Consider the following 18,765-nt stretch of genomic DNA (forward strand, 5'->3'; position numbering starts at 1 on the left):
CTTCATAGAAATGCTCTAATGTTATGCCAGATGCCTGGATGTGAGATAATTACACTTAATTGCCTATCTGGCTTTTTAAAAAAATCAGTCCCTCCCTCACCATCAGCACCCCCTCATAAACAGACGCTTCCATTTTTCTTAAGGCAGCCCACCTGCAGCATCCTTGTTTGGGAAGCAGGCTGCTGAAATTGTGAGCAGGAGTATAAACATTGGCTCCAATCTTCCATTGATCAGTAGACTGAGTTTCCATGCACCAGAAAGCAAGTGTGTAGCCTCAGAAGGCATAATTCATTCCTATCCGCAGAGCAAATGAACTGCTCAGCTGGAGCTACTAAAATACAGAAGCTCTTCATTTGGTTGTCATTCACTCCTGAAGCACACTGATGCAGTTAGATTTAAACTTCAATAATTTTCTGTAATTAAAGAAGAAATTTATTTTAATGCCTATCCCCCTACCCAAACCCTCCCTCATATCCCCCAAAATCCTGCTGTTTTTATTTTCCACATGTAAGCTACCTGTGATAAACATAATATTTTGAGAACATAAAATTTTCAAAACCACGAAGTAACTTAGGCTCCTTACTTGGTGACAGAGGTGTTTTTGAAAATTTTACTCATATTAACTATTCACTGTACAAGTAGTGGTACACACAAACACACAGACATATGACAGTTACAATGTGCGTGTGTGTGTGTATCTATATATTATTAGGGAGCAGAAGTGTAGAGTAAGGCCCTCATCTTGAAAATAGCTCTACATGAGAACAGGGGTCCCTCATATGGAGCTGTGTGCAGGACTGGGCCTCGATTATTATATCTCAATAGATCATGTATTCCATTTTGTAAAATTTAATCGTTACCAGTTTTACCAGTTCACTGTATACCAGCAGTTTTGTTTTTTCCTTACCTTTACTCCAGCTCACTGTTCTACTGACACAGGTCATCTACAGGGTTTGCACTTGTGTAGCTTCACTGGTGGCTCAAAACCCAGTATAGACCCTTTGACTAGAGTAGTCATTTTAAAAGTGAGGTGTTTTGGTAGGGTAGACAGCTGGATTTTGCAGATGCTGGGTCCTTTGTGTTTGTGCTTACATTTTTTCTAAAACTGAAATTTAAAGGATAGTAGGCGGCCTTATTTCAAAGATGTTATTTGCCACTTTTAACAGAGTTGCCTGAGGTTGAGTAACATTGAAATATGAGCATTAAGACATGGATTGCAGCATGAATTAAATGAATATAATAAATTTTATGCAGTGTGGCTGTAGCTGTGTTGGTCTCAGGGTATTAGAGGAAGGGCTCTGTAAGCTCAAAAACTTGTCTCTCTCACCAACAGAAGTTGGCCAATCAAAGATATTTCCTCCACCTTGTCTCTCTCCTATGCTTTATATTAGGGGTGTCAGTTAATCGCAGTTAATTCACGTGATTAACTCAAAAATTAATCATGATTAAAAAAATTAACCGCGCTTGTAACAATAGAATACCAATTGAAATTTATTAAATATTTTTGGATGTTTTGGAACATTTTCAATATTGATTTCAATTACAACACAGAATGCAAAGTGCACAGTGCTCACTTTATATTATTTTTATTACAAATGTATGTACTGTAAAATGACGAACAAAAGAAATAGTGTTTTTCAATTCACCTCATACAAATACGGAAGTGCAATCTCTTTATCATGAAAGTGTAACTTATAAATGCAGATTTTTTTGGTTTTTTTATTTTTATAAAAAACAAAACAGTGTAAAACTTTAGAGCCTACAAGTCCACTCAGTCCTACTTTTTATTCTGCCAATCGCTAAGACAAGCAAGTTTGTTTACATTGACGGGAGATACCCTGCTTCTTATTTACAACATCACCTAAAAGTACCCATTGCTACAGTCACACCTTCACTTTGCAGTGTAGACATACTGCTTCTGCTGGCATTTTGGAAGTACTGCCCCCTACAAGAAATGATCTCAAGAATTTGGGCATGCCACTGTTGTGTTCTTTATTACAGACTGAACAGGTCATGAAGTCTACAGTTACAGTTGCCCAACACTTTCCATTATAAAATGCTGTTTTCATTTGCTTATAACTTTGCCAAACTTCAGAAGTTTGGGCTGAAAATTTCCATGTGAGGTGTTAGTTTCAGGCAGATTTTTGTAAAATTTCTGGTAGATCCCTTCAGCCATTTCTTATAATGAAATGAAGGGGGGAATATAGTTATGTTTAAAAAATTGTTAAACCTGTTTGCTGGAGAGCTCTAATGCTTTTGTGCTTTGGAGCAGGGACTTAAAATTTGGCAGGAGAGATTATTCTGGCTTCAGGGATGTGCCTTTTGTCATCCCCATGAAACTGCCAACATTTGATCAAGTTATAGTTTGCTGAAAAATCTCAGTTCACACATGCTCAGTAGATTTTTGTTAGAATCTGACAGCTACATTCTCCAGTGATTCCATCTGCAATGACCATGCTCCATCTCTTTACCGCTCCTTTGTGCTGACCAGACTCTCTCATATACTATCTCTACAGAGCAACTGAGCATGATCCATCCCTGGGCTGTAGGAGCTGCTGTGTCACCAGACATAGGAACTGAGAGCAGGGAGACTCTTTCCAGTGCTTTTAGTTCTCCCCTGGTGGTAGCCAAGCAGCATGGAGAAGGAGGAAGTTGCCTGAAGGAATGCAGAGACATGAGGAGCAGTGTGGGGCTGGGAGGCGGGGGAGGGGAAGAGATGCAAGGGCTGAGGGACAGCAACATGAATTCAGAGGGAGTATAGGAACCTGGGGTTGTGGTGGGGGGAGGTTTAAGGGCAGGAGGCAGAAGATGGGGGGGACGACAGCGGAAGCAAAGTGAGTAGGAAGGGTAGGAGCTGGGAAGGGGAGAGGATAAGAGAAGAGCGTGGGAAGGCAGGAGCCATACAATGGGGAGGATAGGGATGGAGTCAGGAGCCAGGCAGGGATGGGGAGGGGGAGGGAAGATGATCAGGAGCCAGTGGGTTAGCAGCTGTTGGTGGTGGAACGGTGATAGGAACAGAAGGGTCTGTAACCATTAGAGAACACTCCTCTATAAAACCCGGAATAGAACCCAGAATTCTGGAGTCTCTACGTTCCTGATGATCTACCAAATTGCTGTGAAACCCACTGCCAAAGTGTGTATTAGGTCCACATAGAAGATAGCCTTCTAGTGCTACCATGTATTCCATGAGCTCAAGTGGTAGAGATCTGTATTGTTTATGTAAAGGTCCCAGCCCTGCTGGTGACTTATTTGGGGATTCAGTATGATTCCACAGGATTAAATTTCTGTTTTTCAGTTTTTTTAAACTTGGGAAATTACAGTTAAAAGAATATTAAGGGTGCGATGTCAAGCAACAAACAAGATGGCGACTTACAAACAAGTGTCCTTCATTACAGAACCCTGACTTATTCCCAAAGCACGCTCTGTCCTGTATATTGAATGAAGCAGGGGTCCTGTGGAAAAATGTAATTTTGTAATTAAAGACTGTATTATAACCCATATGCACAAGGGGAGCAAATTAAGGTTGCATGGGCAATCTAACTTTTGAGTTTTTGATTTTGCAATCTTAATTTTCTTTTACTGTTGTTTAATGTCATTCTTATAGTGTCCACTTGAATTTTCCTACAACATAAGGTGTTTTGTGAGGATTCATTGTTTAGTGCTTGTAAAATAGCTTTGCGATCCTAAGATGAAAACCATTGTATAATTTCAAAGTTATTCTTATTTATGGATAGTTGGACATCAATTCCTCTTCTTCAGTCAGCAGCAGACATATTTTTTTAACTCATGGACCATAGGCGCTACATACATTTCATAATGTTTTTGTAAGCTTTCCCCTTCCTGGCTTTCATGACTTGCAAATTTCTTTTTGTTTTACTGTTTTGGCAGTTCCAGTAGTGCTTACCTATGGTTTGCCAGAGTTGGTATTTCCTGAATAATTGATGAGTATTCTATATGTTACCTGTAAGAAATAGCAGAGAAAACCATATAAGTATAGTGTATAAATGAAACACATTTAAATAGTTTGTTGATTTCACTTCCCATAACACTAATTTAGAAATCCTGAGGAATGATGTTGAAAAGACTTAAGCAAAGTATTGTACATAATTTTTGAAGGTGACTTGAAAATGAAAAGAAAAAATTGACCCTTTTTCTCTTCCGTGATGCACACATTGCTAAGGAGGAGTACAAAAGAATAGCACAGGCATGTACTAACAAAATCAGAAAGTCTAAATGAGTTAAATCGAGCAAGGACATAAAAGGCAATCAGAAAAGGTTCCTTAAATACATTAGGAGTAAGAAAAAGACGAAGGAAAGCATACGCTCTCTGCTGAGCGGGGTAGGAGAGCTGATGCGTCAAGAAAGCTGATGTTTTTAAGCCTATTTTGCTTCAGTTTTCTCTGAAAGGTTAACGCTGTCCAGATACTCAACTACAAGTAATATTAACAACAACGCAGAAGGAATGCAAGCCAAAATAGGGAAAGAACAGGCTAAAGAATATTTAGATCAGTTAGATTTATTCAGGTTGTCAGGGCTTGATGAAATTCATCCTTGAGTATTTAAGGAACTAGCAGAAGCAGTCTTGAACCATTAGTAATTATCTTTGAGAACTGTTGGAGAACAGGTGAGATCCCAAAAGACCAGGGAAGAAAAATATAGTACCTATCTTTATAAAGGGGGAACACACAGGATCCGGGGTATTATAGACCAGCCAACCTAACTTTAATACTTAAAAAAATACTGGAACAAATTATTAAACAATTCGTTTGTAAGTACCAGGAGGATAATAGGGTTATAAAGACTAGCCAGCGCGGATTTGGCAAGGACAGAACATGTCGAACCAATCTAATTTCCTTCTTTGACTGGATTACTGGCCTAGTAGAGGAGGGGAATATATCTTGATTTTAGTAAGGCTTTTGACACAGTCCCACATGACATTCTCATAAACTAAAGAAATGTGGTGTAAATGAAATGATTATAAAGTGAGCGCGCAAGTGGTTGAAAGACCATACCTGGGGTAGTTATCAGTAGTTTGCTGTCAAACATGGAGTCCCGCAGAGATCAGTCTTGAGTCTGGTACTGTTCAATATGACTTGGCTAATGGAGTGGAGAGTGAGTTTGTAAATGTTGTAGATGACACCAAGCTGGAGAGGGTTGCAAGCACTTTGAAGGACAGGATTAGAATTCAAAATGACTTTGACAAATTGGAGAATTGGTCTGAAATCAACAAGATGAAATTTCATCAAGACAATGCAGGATACTTCACTTGTGAAAAATCAAATGCACAACTACAAAATGGGGAATAACTGGCTAGGTGGTGATATTGCTGAAAAGGATCTAGGGGTTATGAATATGACTCAGCAGTGTGATACAGCTGCCAAAAAGGCTAATATCATTATGGAGTGTATAAACAGGAGTGTTGTATGTAAGTCACATACAGTAAATGTCCTGCTCTGCTCAGTATTCAGCAGGCCTCAGCTGGAGTACTGTGTCCAGTTCTGGGCATCACACTTTAGGAAAGATGTGCACAAATTGGAGAGAGTCCAGAGGAAAGCAACACAAATGATGAATGTTGTAGAAAACCTGGCCTATGGGGAAAGTTAAAAAAACTGAGCGTCTTTAGCCTTGAGAAAGGAAGACTGAGAGGGGATCCTGGTAAACTGTTTTCAAATATGTTAAGGTCTGTAACAAAGAGGATGTGATCAATTGTTCTCCAGGTCCACTGAAGATTGGACAATAAGTAATGGGCTTAATATGCCCCATAGAAGATTTAGGTTGATAGTGGGGGAAACTTTCTAACTATACAGGTAGTTACGCTCTGGAAATAGGCTTCCAAGAGAGGCTGTGGTATCCCTGTCATTGAAGGATTTTAAAAACAGGCTGTCAGGGATGGTCTAGTTTAGGTGGACCTGCCACAGCACAGGAGACTGGAATTGATGACTTATTTAGGACTGGAAGAGACCTCCATTTCCCTGATTCTGTGTATAAAGGGAAGCCTGAAAAGTGGGTTTATTTGGGCCTTTTACACACACTACTGTTTTTGTTTTTAACCGTAGGAGGATTAGGAGTGTTAGGTTTTTATTTTTGAGTTCTTATTGAAGGTCATAGATATATATCATGAGCTCTTTTAGCCTTAAATTAAACAAATAAATGGTTGAATTTCTGTTGTTCAGTGGCTCTAATATCTTTGGTGTCATCATCTTACTAGTGCTCCAGTTGTCCAGAGACTTGTAGGAAAAACAGTATGGGAAGACCTGTATTTCAGATGTAAGCAACATACAGGAGGGAAAACATACTCTTTTTTGAGGATAGGGGATCCACGTTTTAGCCTTTCTTTTTATATCATGAACCAAAAAGGCTCATTCCGAGTTTTAAAAGTGGCCTGTAACGGGTAAAAAGATAATTTTTACTCATTTTTAAAAACAGTCCCTTGAAACGTTGGGGGACGGAGGGTGGGTTTCCGTACTGAAATGGTTTTACTTCCTCATAAAGCACATTGTTATGTTATATGGCTGGTCAGGAATGCTAGGCTTCTAGCAGTCTCTATAACGGTACACAAGCTAATTTTTTTACACAAGCTCATGTGGAGTCCATGAGAAAGTCCTTTAGTTCTCCATACACTAACAAAATCACACTGGGTCATTTTACATTTGAGAGAGAATGAGTGAGTGGGTGAGATTTTCAAAAGTGGTAGTAACTTTTGATGCCTCATTTTTACATATCTACTTACTGACTTGTAAAGATAATGCATTGAATCCTCTGTGAAAGGGTTCAGTTTAGGTGTTCTAGGTGTATTGAGTTAGTGAATGATATTCCTTGTAAGCGGAACCGAAAAGGTCTAAAATATGTGACAGGAGGCCAAAAATTGTGTAACTCATACTTTAAACTGCACTCTCAAATAATTAATAACATGATTCTTCACTATAAAGTTACTACTCCTGTATAGTTATGGTTAATGTGCATGTTTTGTTTATTGCTAAAGGTCAAAAATTACTTTTTAAAAAGCTGCCTATGTAGATGCTGCAGAAGTAACCAAATACTGTGTTCCTTTGATTCATAATTCAGTATTTGAATATGTGCTTAAATTACAGCAATTAAGATATCAGAATAATCTGTACAAAACATAATTCAAGGGTTTTCAAATAATAATTTCCTCTAGTTTCGCTATTACATATGTTACCACTTACTCAAAGTTCAGTGGGTTAAAATCTAAAACTTCATTGTTAATAAAGTGTAATATAAAAAGCAACAGAATAAACTGCAAAGTGTGTGTTCTTATCTTCTAGTATGTTGTTTTAACTCTTTGTGTTTGAAACTTTTCTACAGAGCACACCTGTGACACCGGTACCAACAATGCAAGTACAGGGCCAGCAGATCAATTTGCAGCCTTCTTCATACCCAACACCAAGTCAACATGGCGAGCAAGTGAAAAAACCTGGACAGAACTTCATGTGTCTGTGGCAATCTTGTAAAAAGTAAATAGCTCTTTTATTTGACACGATTTACTAATATATTGCAGAAGCTCTTATTTGGAATGTGATCCCTGAAAGTGCTAACTGTTCTCTTTCCTGAAATATCTCTACATGGTATCAGTCATCTGATAGGAGAAGAAAATATTAAAATTTTATATTATTAAATATTAAAAAATTGCTTTTTATCTTAAGTTACTTCAGTGAAGACTAAAATATTTTTATGTAGTTATGTAAGTCACAATAACTATATTCCATAATTTTTCTGCATTACAAATATAGGAACAGTTACTATTTTCTTGTTATACAGCTAGTTTTGAAACATGAAATGTGTTCCTTTCTCATTTTTCCAGTTTTGCAAGGGGTGTGTACCTTTTGTGTCCTAGTCAGACTCCTGTTTCAATTATGATTAATTTATTAATTGAGTACTAAGGGAATTCACTAGCAATTAAATGAGACAAATCTCTGACTCAAGTTACTTACACTCCAAAATAGACAACACAGCAAGGAATGGTTTTAAAAACGAAAACAAAACAAGAGTGAGGAAGAAAGGCATGCTTGGATGAGCATTATAGAAGTGTAAGATCATAAGCATATTGCTACACATGCTTCATGAGAGTTCTTTTTAAAATAATATATCAGATTTAGGTCAATGTCCGGAGTAAATACGGGGTGAAGGCTGGTGATTGAAAATGTAATGGCGACTTGGAAGGAAAGAAGAGGGATTGCATACCACAGAGTTGTGAAGGAACTGGCAGTGTCATGAGCAAAGGTGTGGGAGCACACTTAGGAGACAAAGGGAACATCAAGGGAGTGGAACTGATTTGTCAGAATGTAGGGTACGCTCCGGGGAGTAGCATGCAACTAGGGATGAGATGTTAGCAGGTGGAATTGAGATGACTCTAAAGGTAAAGATGAGGCATATGAATTTGATATGGAGGAATGCTGAAAGCTAGTTACTGTCTACCAAAAATGTCCATGGTGACTTCAGGTTGATATTAGCGAGACAGGGTGGGTGAGATAATATCTTTTATTGGATCAACTTCTGTTGGTAGAAGAGACAAGCTTTTGAACCTACACAAAGCCCTTCTTTGATGTGGTATTCTTAATTTTCTTCTCTAAGACATGATCAAAACCCATAAAAATAAATGGAAAGACATCAAATGGGTTCCGGATCAGTCCTCTGAATAGTATTTTGTTCTTATGTGCAGTTAAATAACTGCCGTTTCCACCTCAGGGGTGACTGTGTTCATTGGTAGGTGATATAATTCCTGCACTTAAAAAGCTTTTGAAGGCCTTTGAGATCCTTTAGAATGACAGGTACTATATAAATGTAAGATAATATTATGGACCATTATATAAAGGTGAATTCAAATTATCTTAGAAATGTCTTCTCCCCCCCTCCCCCCAACAATAAATATATCTATGGAGCCATGCTCCTCTGCTCATATGATCTTGAATGAATGGCATACAGGATCCTTATTAATTGCTTGATTAGCAAAGACTTTCTTTTTTAAAAAAGCTCTGCTATTCAGTCTGGGTTGCATATACTACGAGTACAGTATGCTTTGATGAGTAATCCTTTGTTCCTTTTTTTACCATGGTGTTTGCAGGAGCCATACATCCACAAATTTGTTTCTCAAACATTATCTTCATTCTGGTAGCTTTTCACTGTTAAAATTGACCTTTAGTGTCTACTTTGTTTAAATATGTTTTGCTACATTTTCTAAAAAATAGTCTATCTGTATATTTAGTGTTAGGTTATATTTGATTTATTTATTTTATTGAACAGATCTTTCTCTTATATCTGTGGTTTTTATTATGAGCTTTTGGGTGTGGTCCTGCAGTTTCCAAAGGTCCTCTAAAGTATGTTGGAAGATGTAACCGATAACTATTACTTTGAGTGGCTTTGCATCTTTACACTTATGGGTTCTGTGTCACCTTGTGGTGCCTTATGGAGAACCTTGCTCCCAGCAGTGTCTATTAGAGCACTCTCATAACTCCAACCTGTCCTCTTGGCATCTCCCAAAGTCTTGAGAAAAAAGATATGTAAGGGACTGAGCACCCTTTACCACTCCAGTTCCTTCCAACCACATGCATGGACGAAAGTGAACCACTCTGATATCTTTGGATCCAGAGTCTTTTCTCCTTGATGTTTGTTTATTGGGATTAGTTAGTTAGCTTCATGTAGTTTGTTTGTTTGTTTTTTTGTAGGTCAGGGTTATAGCGGAACCAAAGCTGAAGAAGTCAGGTTTTAAATGATGTACATCATGCCCAGATGTCTTCCAAGTGTCAGATGATCAGGTGCCTGGGAGAAGGCAACTCTCCTTCTGCCTGTTCCATCTGTTGAATCTTTATGCCCAGGGCCTACAAGGATAGGCAAACGTGTCTACAGGTCCTGCCACTTAAGGAGGCCATTGAGGCCAGACCTTCTAGAACAGGATGGTTTTGGGATCCAGGGTCCAAGAGACCTCCAACTCCTTCCTTTCATTAACCTAAGGAAGTTTTACTCCCAGTCCTCTTATTTTTTGGCTATTCAAAAGCACCAAAGTTACCACAGCCACCTTCATATCAGTCGTCATAAGAGAAGGCATTTTAAGTTGTAGTCTAAATCCAAACAGCCTGCCATCTCTGTGATATCGTTGTTGCAAAACACCAGACTGCAGATTTGATGGGACGTTGAAGAGTCAAGAACCATTCAGTCAGGATCTTTCTACCCTTTTGTTTGGTGGCAGGCTAGCTCATTTTTATTGGCACTTGGAGACAAGTTATATCGGACCAATGGGTTCTAGAAATGATATAAAAGGGCTATGACATACAATTTGAGAAACTACCTCCTAAAAATTTCACCCGCCTCTCCCTTTTCAGGGACCATTTTCACAAGGATATTCTTATTTCAGGAATCAATAATTGCTTCTGACAGGCAGTCAAAAAGGTGCCAGAACATCTCAGAGGTTAGGGGTTTATTCACAGTATTTTCTGATACAGAAGAAAGATGATTGGAGGGGTTCATGTAGTCTTGAATTTAAGGAACTTGCACAAGTACATTTGGAAATTTTGGTTCCATATGTTAACCTCTGCCTCCATAATCCTTACCTTTCCTTTTAGTTTTGTTCACGACTCTTGATTTAAAGTGTGCATATTTTACATTTCAGTAAGTCTCATTCATAGTAAAAACCTTGAATGCGTGGTGGCAGGATGCCATTTCCAATACAAAGTGCTGCCATCTGCCCCCTCAACAGCACCCTGAGTATATACAAAATGCCTCTCTGTGGTAGCGGCTCATCTGAGAAGACAAGATATTTTGCTTACATTTATTTGAACGATTAGCTATAGAAGGCCACTGTGTACAAGGACCTGTTAAGCAATATTGCTGTTATACCTAAACTATTCTTGGACCTGGGTCATCTCATTAATGCTGCAAAATCAAATCTATGCCATACTCAGAAAATTCTGTTAATAGGTTCTATACTAGTGCAAGGGAGGGTCTTTGGACCAGAGGACTGGGTTCTGAGTTTGAGGGAGTATATTTGCGATGCTCAGGAGTATCCAACTTGAAAAATAATCTTTTTTTCTGGGTCTCATGGTGACAGCTACATATGTGACTCCTTTTGCCCATCTGAGAATGAGGCCTCTGCAGCACTGGATGTCTCATGTTTGTGTTCAAGTTGGGAAAGTTTGTACTTGTGGGTCATTATACCTCCAAACATCTTACTTTCCTTGGAGTGGTGGTTAATTAATACAAATGTCTTCAGAGACATTCTGATATCTGAATCATCTGGCTGTTTGAGGACATTGTCTCATCAGGAGAAGATTCTGCAAATCAATGTCTTGGAGTTGAGAGCCATTCATCTAGCCCTCAGATCATTCCTTTTTTGTGTGCAGGGAACAGTGGTGCAGTTAGTAATGGGCAGTACTTCTGCAATGTGTTAAGTCAACAAGCAGAGGAGTGCTCACTCTTCTCCTTTTTGTGCAGAAGCAATATTTGTAGGATTGTTGCATCCTCCACAGTGTGTTTTCAGTGGCCCTGCATTTGGGAAGAGAGAGCAGTGTGACTGCAGACCATCTCAGCAGACACTGTCTCAGATGTATGGGTGGTCTCTGAAGAACCAGTTGGCTCGTGACATATTTGCTGGATGGAGTCAACCAGATGTTGAACCTTCTTGCAAACAGGTCCACAAGAAGTGTGACCTTTTCTGCTCCAGAGATGGCAGGGAAAGCCAGTATCTGTCAGATGTTCTACTTTTTCCCTGTGCTATTGATCCAGCAAGTGGTAAGGAAAATGCATCAGAATAGAAAGAGGATGATTCTCATTATCTCAGCTTTGCTGCGCCAGCAATTGTAGATCGATCTCCTCCAACTGTTCGGTGGAGTCTTCATGCATCTTCCTGTCACCAGATCTGTTGTCTCAGCAGGAAGGGAGGATTCTTCATGTGGACCTACAGTCCCTCCATCTGATGGCATGGGTGATTGGACTTTGAGTCTATCTGATCTTCAGTAGTCTTGTTTCTTGGCTGTTCAAAATATGCTGATTAATACTAGGAAACAGTGAACCAGACAATGTTACCGGTCAAAATGGCCCAGATTTGTGACTTGGATGACTGGCAAGGGCAGTTCTTCTGCTTCAACATCCATTCTCTGTGTACTGTAATATTTGATGCTTTTAATGCCTGAAGGGTTATGTAATTCATCTAAGGATTCATTTGGCAGCCATTTTTGCCTAGCATATTTTAGTTGATGGTAGATCATTGTTTGTACATAATACTATTAAGATGTTTATGAAGGGCTTGTCTAATATGTATCCTCCGTTGAGAGAGCCTGTCCCTTCTTCCCATTTCAGTTTGGTTCTAGCGAGGTTGATGAAGCCACTCTTTGAACCTTTTGCTGAGTGTTCTTCACATTATTTTATCTATTAAAATGGCTTTAATTGTTGCTATAATGTCTACCAGAAAGATGAGTGAACAGAATGCTCTTACAGCTGATTCTCCCTAAAGATAAGGTTGTTCGTTGGCTTGATCCCAGGTTTTTGACAAAGATGGTTTCTGATTTTCATGTCAACCAGTCCATCATTTGTTGCCCCTCCCTCTACTTTAGGTGCAAGGAAGGCCCTGGCTTATTATTTAGACATAACTAAAAGTTTTCATAAATCTACCTTCTGTGCGCCATCATTTTATGTACCTTTATTATATTCCTTCTTATTAATTTTCTTCCTAAACTAAAGAGTTCCCATCTTTTTCAGCTCTCTTCATACGGAAGTCTTTCCATGCCTTTAATCATTTTCACCACACTGTTTCCACTATATATTTTTGGAGATAAGGTGAAGAGAACTAAGAACTAAGCTGAGGGAATTTATATGGAATTTTAATCTTTTTATAGGGTGATATTCTTCTTCAAGTAGTGTCCCTACGGGTGCTCCACTGTAGGTGTGTCTGCGTCCCTGGACTGCTGAGCAGAGAACTTTGGTACCAGTGTCCATTCAACCCATGCATGAGCTCCTCGTCGCCTGCCATGAGGCTAGCCATTGTGCATGGGCAAACTCTTCTCAGTTCCTTCTCAACCACCCTTGGCTAGAGACAGAATTATAAATGTCTATTCATGGATCATTAACTCTTTTAGAATTGCTAATTTTTAGTCTCCCTTGTAACCTCTTTTCTTTCTTTACTTTGTTAATATTTTATTTTGGCCATTGCGCTGCCCCTAAAAAAATAAAAAATAAAAAATTATTAAAAAAAAAAAAAAGTAAAGGACTTTGTCTTTCGCCAGCCTCCTGAGAAGGAGGACCCTCATGGACAGAAGATACTTGGCTTTCTGGCTTCAAAAAGTGCCTCAGTTAAAAGGAATCTATTCCAGGGACTAGTGGACACTCGCAGTGCGTTCACGCCCTGGGAGAGAAACCCAATCCACAGAAGTGTAGCTTGTGTCAGCAACTGAAACCTAGATCCAGGAAAGACAAAGAACTGAGGCTCAAACTCCTAATCATGGAGTAAGCCCTTCAGCTTCCTGAGTCTCAGTGGGAGCCCGCACCGCAACCGTCTACTTCAAAGGAAGAGAGCCCAGGCATATGCCCGTGAGCCACTCACATAAGGCTTCTAAGAAAAGGTCTGTGAGTCCCTTTAGCAAGTCCCGATCAAGTAGAAAATGATCTCCGGCTTGTTCAGCATCATCAGTACTGATAACATTGAAGCTGTCTAAATCTGGTACTCCTGGCACAATCAGTACCGGACTGACTGAGCAAGTCGGGTTGCCCAAAGGCCCAGTGGGCACAGACAAGGAAATACTGGTAACGTTGGGGTGCAAAAAAACATAAGATCCACCCTGGGGAAGGCTCTGTTGGTACAAACATCAACATCAGTACCGCCTGTGGTATGCCAGGCACCAATGGGCCTTGCTGTCAGGTCCACATCTCCAACACCATTGGTACAGGCATCTCAGCACTGACAACCACCACCAGTACTGATGCCTTCCATACTGCCAGACTTACGGTGTGCAACGGATCTTTTGATGTCTGATGCCCCGGACTCTCCTCTGCCCAGTATCAGGACCCCGGCACTAGGTTAACCCAGAGCCCTTGACTTGCCAACAACTTCCCTTTTCATCATCAGGGTCAGAAAGTGGACATGGTTTCCTGCCTCTCTTCTCACCTGCCAAGTTTCACTATTGACATCAGGCATATCATCCTCCTGATCCACAGCCCCCCTGGTTTGGTCAGCCATGATACCAACCACTGGGTTCCTTCCCACTGCAGTGGCTATACTCAGATCTCTGGCAGGCAGGCTGTGACCTACTAGCAGCCGAGGAGACACCCTCCTTCAGTTGCTACCTCAAGAGCTTCTGAATCCCCATAACAGGCAAGGGAGGAATTGGAGGGCGAAGTTGAGGAGGAAGTTACTTCTCAAGCCCACTTCTCATTGTTAACACCAGATGAGACAGTGATGCCCCCTCTGCCATCTATGGCAGCTGACTTTAAACTGTTCCAGGACCTGGCACAGAGGGTGGCAGAAGCTTTACAAATACCACAGGCTGGTGGATATTTTACATTCTTGCACCTCATCCAGAAGCTGTACAGAGTCCTAGCTGTGCTGGCTGCTCATCTGAGAAGACAAGTAATCCAGGCATATCCCCACTTAGATGACTGGCTGGTATGGAGGAAATCATCTCTCTCTCCCCCTTCCCCCAGTAAGTGACTGACTCACTTCAAAAGACACTAAATACCTTTGCCATGTTCGAAATTCAGGACAACAGAGAAAAATCCACCTCGACCCAGACTCAGAACACACACTTTATCAGGGCATTGTTGGATTCTAGGTTGCAGAAGAATGTACCGGCCTCAACAGAGGTTTCAGACTAAGTTCATCCTCTTCAACCAACTTCAGACTCATCCCAGCATACTGGTAAGGTCCCACTTCACTCTTGGGGCATATGTTGGCGTTCATGTATGTGGCCCAGTATGCTAACCTTCACCTTCGGCCCATGCAATGGTGATTAAAATCATTGTATCTACCAAACAGACAAAGTATGTACCAGGCGGTCACAATTCCTCAAGAAACACTGTCCTCATTAGATTGATTGATTGAATCAATCTCACGCTGTTCAGCACATCTCCTTTTTCAGTGCCTCTATCAACAAAGACTCTAATTATGCATGCATCCTTTCGGGAGTGGGGAGAACATCTCAACCACCTAAAGATTAAGGGAAGTGGTTTCCACAGGAGTCCACCCTACACATAAATGTTCTGGAACTCAGAGCTGTCTGACTGGCATGCAGGGCTTTTCTGCCTCTCATCCAAGGTTGATGATACGTATGCTGACAGACAACATCCCAACAATGCACTCCATCAACAGGCCAGGGAGGCCCAGAACCTATCCCCTCTGCCAGGAAGATGTATTTCTCTGGGACTGGTGCATCTGTCATCACTTTAATCTGACAGCACTATACCTCTCTGGCCTGAAAAACACACTTGTGAACCTCCTAGTACAGCCTTCTTCAGAATCTCATTCCTGGTGGAGATTCCTGCTGGTGGAGCTATTTGAAACATGTCACGGCAGCAAGTGCCCAACATTCTGTCTCAGGGGAGGAGCAAGCCCATGTTCCTTCTCAGATCCATTTCTCATCCAGTGGGCTCCTGGTCTGATGTATACCTTTCTGTTGTTACCCAGGGTCTTGAGGAAACTGACACAGGATGTAGGCCTGGTCATTGTGATAGCCTCAGCGTGGGCCTTTTGGAACTTGAACATTGTGAACCTGACAATGTGATGGTGACCATCACCTTACCAGTGACTGTAATCGTCTTTGTCTGAGATGTGTTGTCCACTCAGAGTCCTGCTCTTAGGGGATTCTTATTGGCAAAAACAACAACCTATATTAAACAAACTCCAGTACCTGTCAGGCCATTATAATAGCCTAACAAAGGGGTAAAAAGCTAAACAAAGCCCAGGAGAAATGGGGAAATAAAGAGTTGAGGCAAAACTCCTGTGTTGACACCATTCTCAGCAACTTTGTTTTTATTGTTGTTGTTTAAGGAATAGATGTTACCCTGTCTTTTTAGTCATGATTCTAAATATTTTTTTTATTTCTGAATAAGAAAAATTCTGCCAGTAATGTTGTTCAGTAGTTTAATTCTGTTCTAGATTTGGTGTAATACAGTGAAGCCCTGTTATAGTAAAGTACTTTCCCTCCCTCAGCAAAAGAGTCAGTCAGGATTTCTTTTAGATCTTATCAACACTTCAAATAACGTAGTGTTAAGGGATCCTATTAGAGTGTGGATCTCCCCAGCAGTTAAAATTGTTCAGAGTAGGCAGAACATAGCCATGTCTCAAACCCTAATACAGCCTTTGGGGACATAGTTAAATACCTTTAGATTCTGGCCAAACTACAGAGATAAATCCATTTCAGTCATGGCAAGGAATGTCCATATTGTAACTAGATTCCATGACACATTTGTAGTTGTATATGGAGCCTCCATGCCTTGCACTTTACCTCGATGGTGGTGGAAGGAGCTCTTTCCATCCCTTGATATGCGCTCTTTCTATCCCTTGATAGGCACAATCTGCTGTTCATTAGTCTGAAAGTCTGTATTGTCACACCCTGCTATAAGCCAGCTGCAGTAAAACATGGAGCCAGAAATTCCTCCTTTATCTCCTCCTCCTCCTCAGTTTAGTGGCAAAGTTTCTTCTTCTCCCCTTCCCTCAGCAAGAGCAGAGTGGGAGGGGGAAAGTGATAATCCCTTTGGAATGTGGAATTTGACACCTATCTAGAAGATAATTGCTTTATTTTAGGGAGTTAGCACAAGGAACCCAGTTTATAAGTGAGAAAAACTTCTCTGGGTGAAATAAATTCTCTCTCTGTCAGACTGGCACCTGTGTTGGGGTGGGGAGACTAGCAGCTGTACAGCTGGGTCTACATACATGGAGGGGAGTACTGGAGTGAATAGTGGGTCACAGGGAGTCACTGGATCAATCATCAGCCAATCTCATGTCCATGAGTTTGCAGATATTGAGATGGGTGCAGGTAAACTAGGCTGCAGTTCATCTGTAGTCACTAATGAATCTTTTGCTTCAAGCCCCTTCACAGAGTAGCTGCATTCAGTTTCTCTGTGGGATTCAGGAATTTAATTTGGGCAGATTTTGATACTCTTAAGGTACATCTAGATATTCTAGATTAAATTTTGTTTTTGTTTTTTAAACCATGTGAGCTAGCACTGCATTACTGATTTTTAAAATCTGGTTGAGGTGATAGTTCATCTCAATTGACACATTAAAATACAACTTTCCTGTTTATACTGCAATTCTAAAATATAGTGGTTAAAATGCGTTTGCTAACATGATTTAATAAAACACCCTTTATCTATTCTAGACAACATATCTTACTCATATTGAGTAACACTTTACTCTGCAAATAGCCCTCCATTGATTTTAATAGAGCCACTGAGCATACTTTTCAGCATGTGTAAAGGGTATGAGAAATTGACCTTTTATAAGGAAAGTGAAGCTTTGCGTGAGAATGAAAGTCTGTATAAATATATTGCAGAAATTTGGAACTTTCGTGATATTTAACAATAGGTGAAATTTTGCCATAACAGAGTTCCCTATAAATGGGTTCCCCTATATTACGTGAAATCTCTTCCCCGCCCTTCCCATTCCCTCTTAAAAAGTAACTCGCAGGCATAGGTGCTGGAACTAGGGATGCTGCCACACCCCTGGCTAAACTGGTTTCCATTATATACAGGGTTTACAGTTTGGTTCAATGGCTCACAGCATCCCCACTATACAAATTGTTCCAGCACCACTGCTCGAGGCAGAATTCATTGTATGATATGCCATGCCTGTGTTTTCACCTGGGAGAACATTTACAAGTATGTTATGAAACAGACTATACCATACTAGACATTATAGTGGAAGTAGTGGGATACCCTTTAATTACAGCAGGGCAAATAACACCATTTACTTTGCCATATTGTATATGTTAATACAGTATGCCTAAGGTTAAAAGAAATCTTGCTTTCTATTGGATTTTAGAAAAGCAGTTAAAATTAATGTTTGTTTGACAGTTTAATCTCGCATAAGAAGAAAAAACTGAACGTCAATGAAACCTACACAACAGGCATCCCCTGTCTTAAACAACCACTTTTAAGTATCCCCAGAGTGTCCCTTTGTTCATTCTTAAGGCCCATCTCTACTTTGCAACACATTTTTGTTGATCCCTTTAATTGTCAGTTAAGACATGTTTCAGTGCTCAGTACATAGTCTTCAGCTATGGCTATATTAGACATTTTTCCTGCCTCTAATAATGTAGTTTATGTACTAGATGCTGTTCACACATATAACAATGAGGCCGCCAGTCCCTGAGTTGAGCCTTTAGGTACTACCACAATACAAGTCTTCATCATCTAGGGTGGCCAGATGTTCCTATTTTATAAGGACAGTCCCGATATTTGGGGCTTTTTTTTAATGTGGGTTCCTATTACCCTCCTACTCCTTGTCCCGATTTTTCATACTTGCTATCTGGTCACCCTATCATCAATATTTTTTTGTTTTGTTTTGTTAAAGAGGAACACAATCCCTATGTGGTACTTGCTCTTTGTGAACCCTTCTGGTAAGCTTGTCTAATGTTATGTTAATGGAAAACTTACTTATTCCAAAACTGAAATGAATCAGTCTCTCTTTTTGTATTATGTGGATTGTTTTTATAGCTTGTTTTTTCTGAATCAGGTGTAAATTCCTGCAGATAAAATTAAAATGCCCCCTTGTGGTATGTAGTGGTATCTCAAATCAGTTGCATTGCTCAAGTTTTAATATTT

The 18,765-nt window shown here is 40.1% G+C and overlaps 1 protein-coding gene across 3 annotated transcripts in view; it reads left to right on the top strand.

Annotated features, from left to right (window-relative positions):
- ARID2 (AT-rich interaction domain 2) overlaps positions 1 to 18,765 on the top strand; it is a 180,679-nt gene that overhangs the window by 148,837 nt on the left and 13,077 nt on the right. For all 3 annotated transcript variants that reach the window (XM_032783149.2, XM_032783150.2, XM_032783151.2), the window contains one exon: positions 7,327 to 7,475. In XM_032783149.2, the coding sequence (XP_032639040.1) occupies positions 7,327 to 7,475 (149 nt within the window). The remainder of the gene's footprint in view (positions 1 to 7,326; positions 7,476 to 18,765) is intronic.

The sequence above is a fragment of the Chelonoidis abingdonii genome, chromosome 1, assembly GCF_003597395.2.
Source record: "Chelonoidis abingdonii isolate Lonesome George chromosome 1, CheloAbing_2.0, whole genome shotgun sequence".
Lineage (NCBI taxonomy): Eukaryota > Metazoa > Chordata > Testudines > Testudinidae > Chelonoidis > Chelonoidis abingdonii.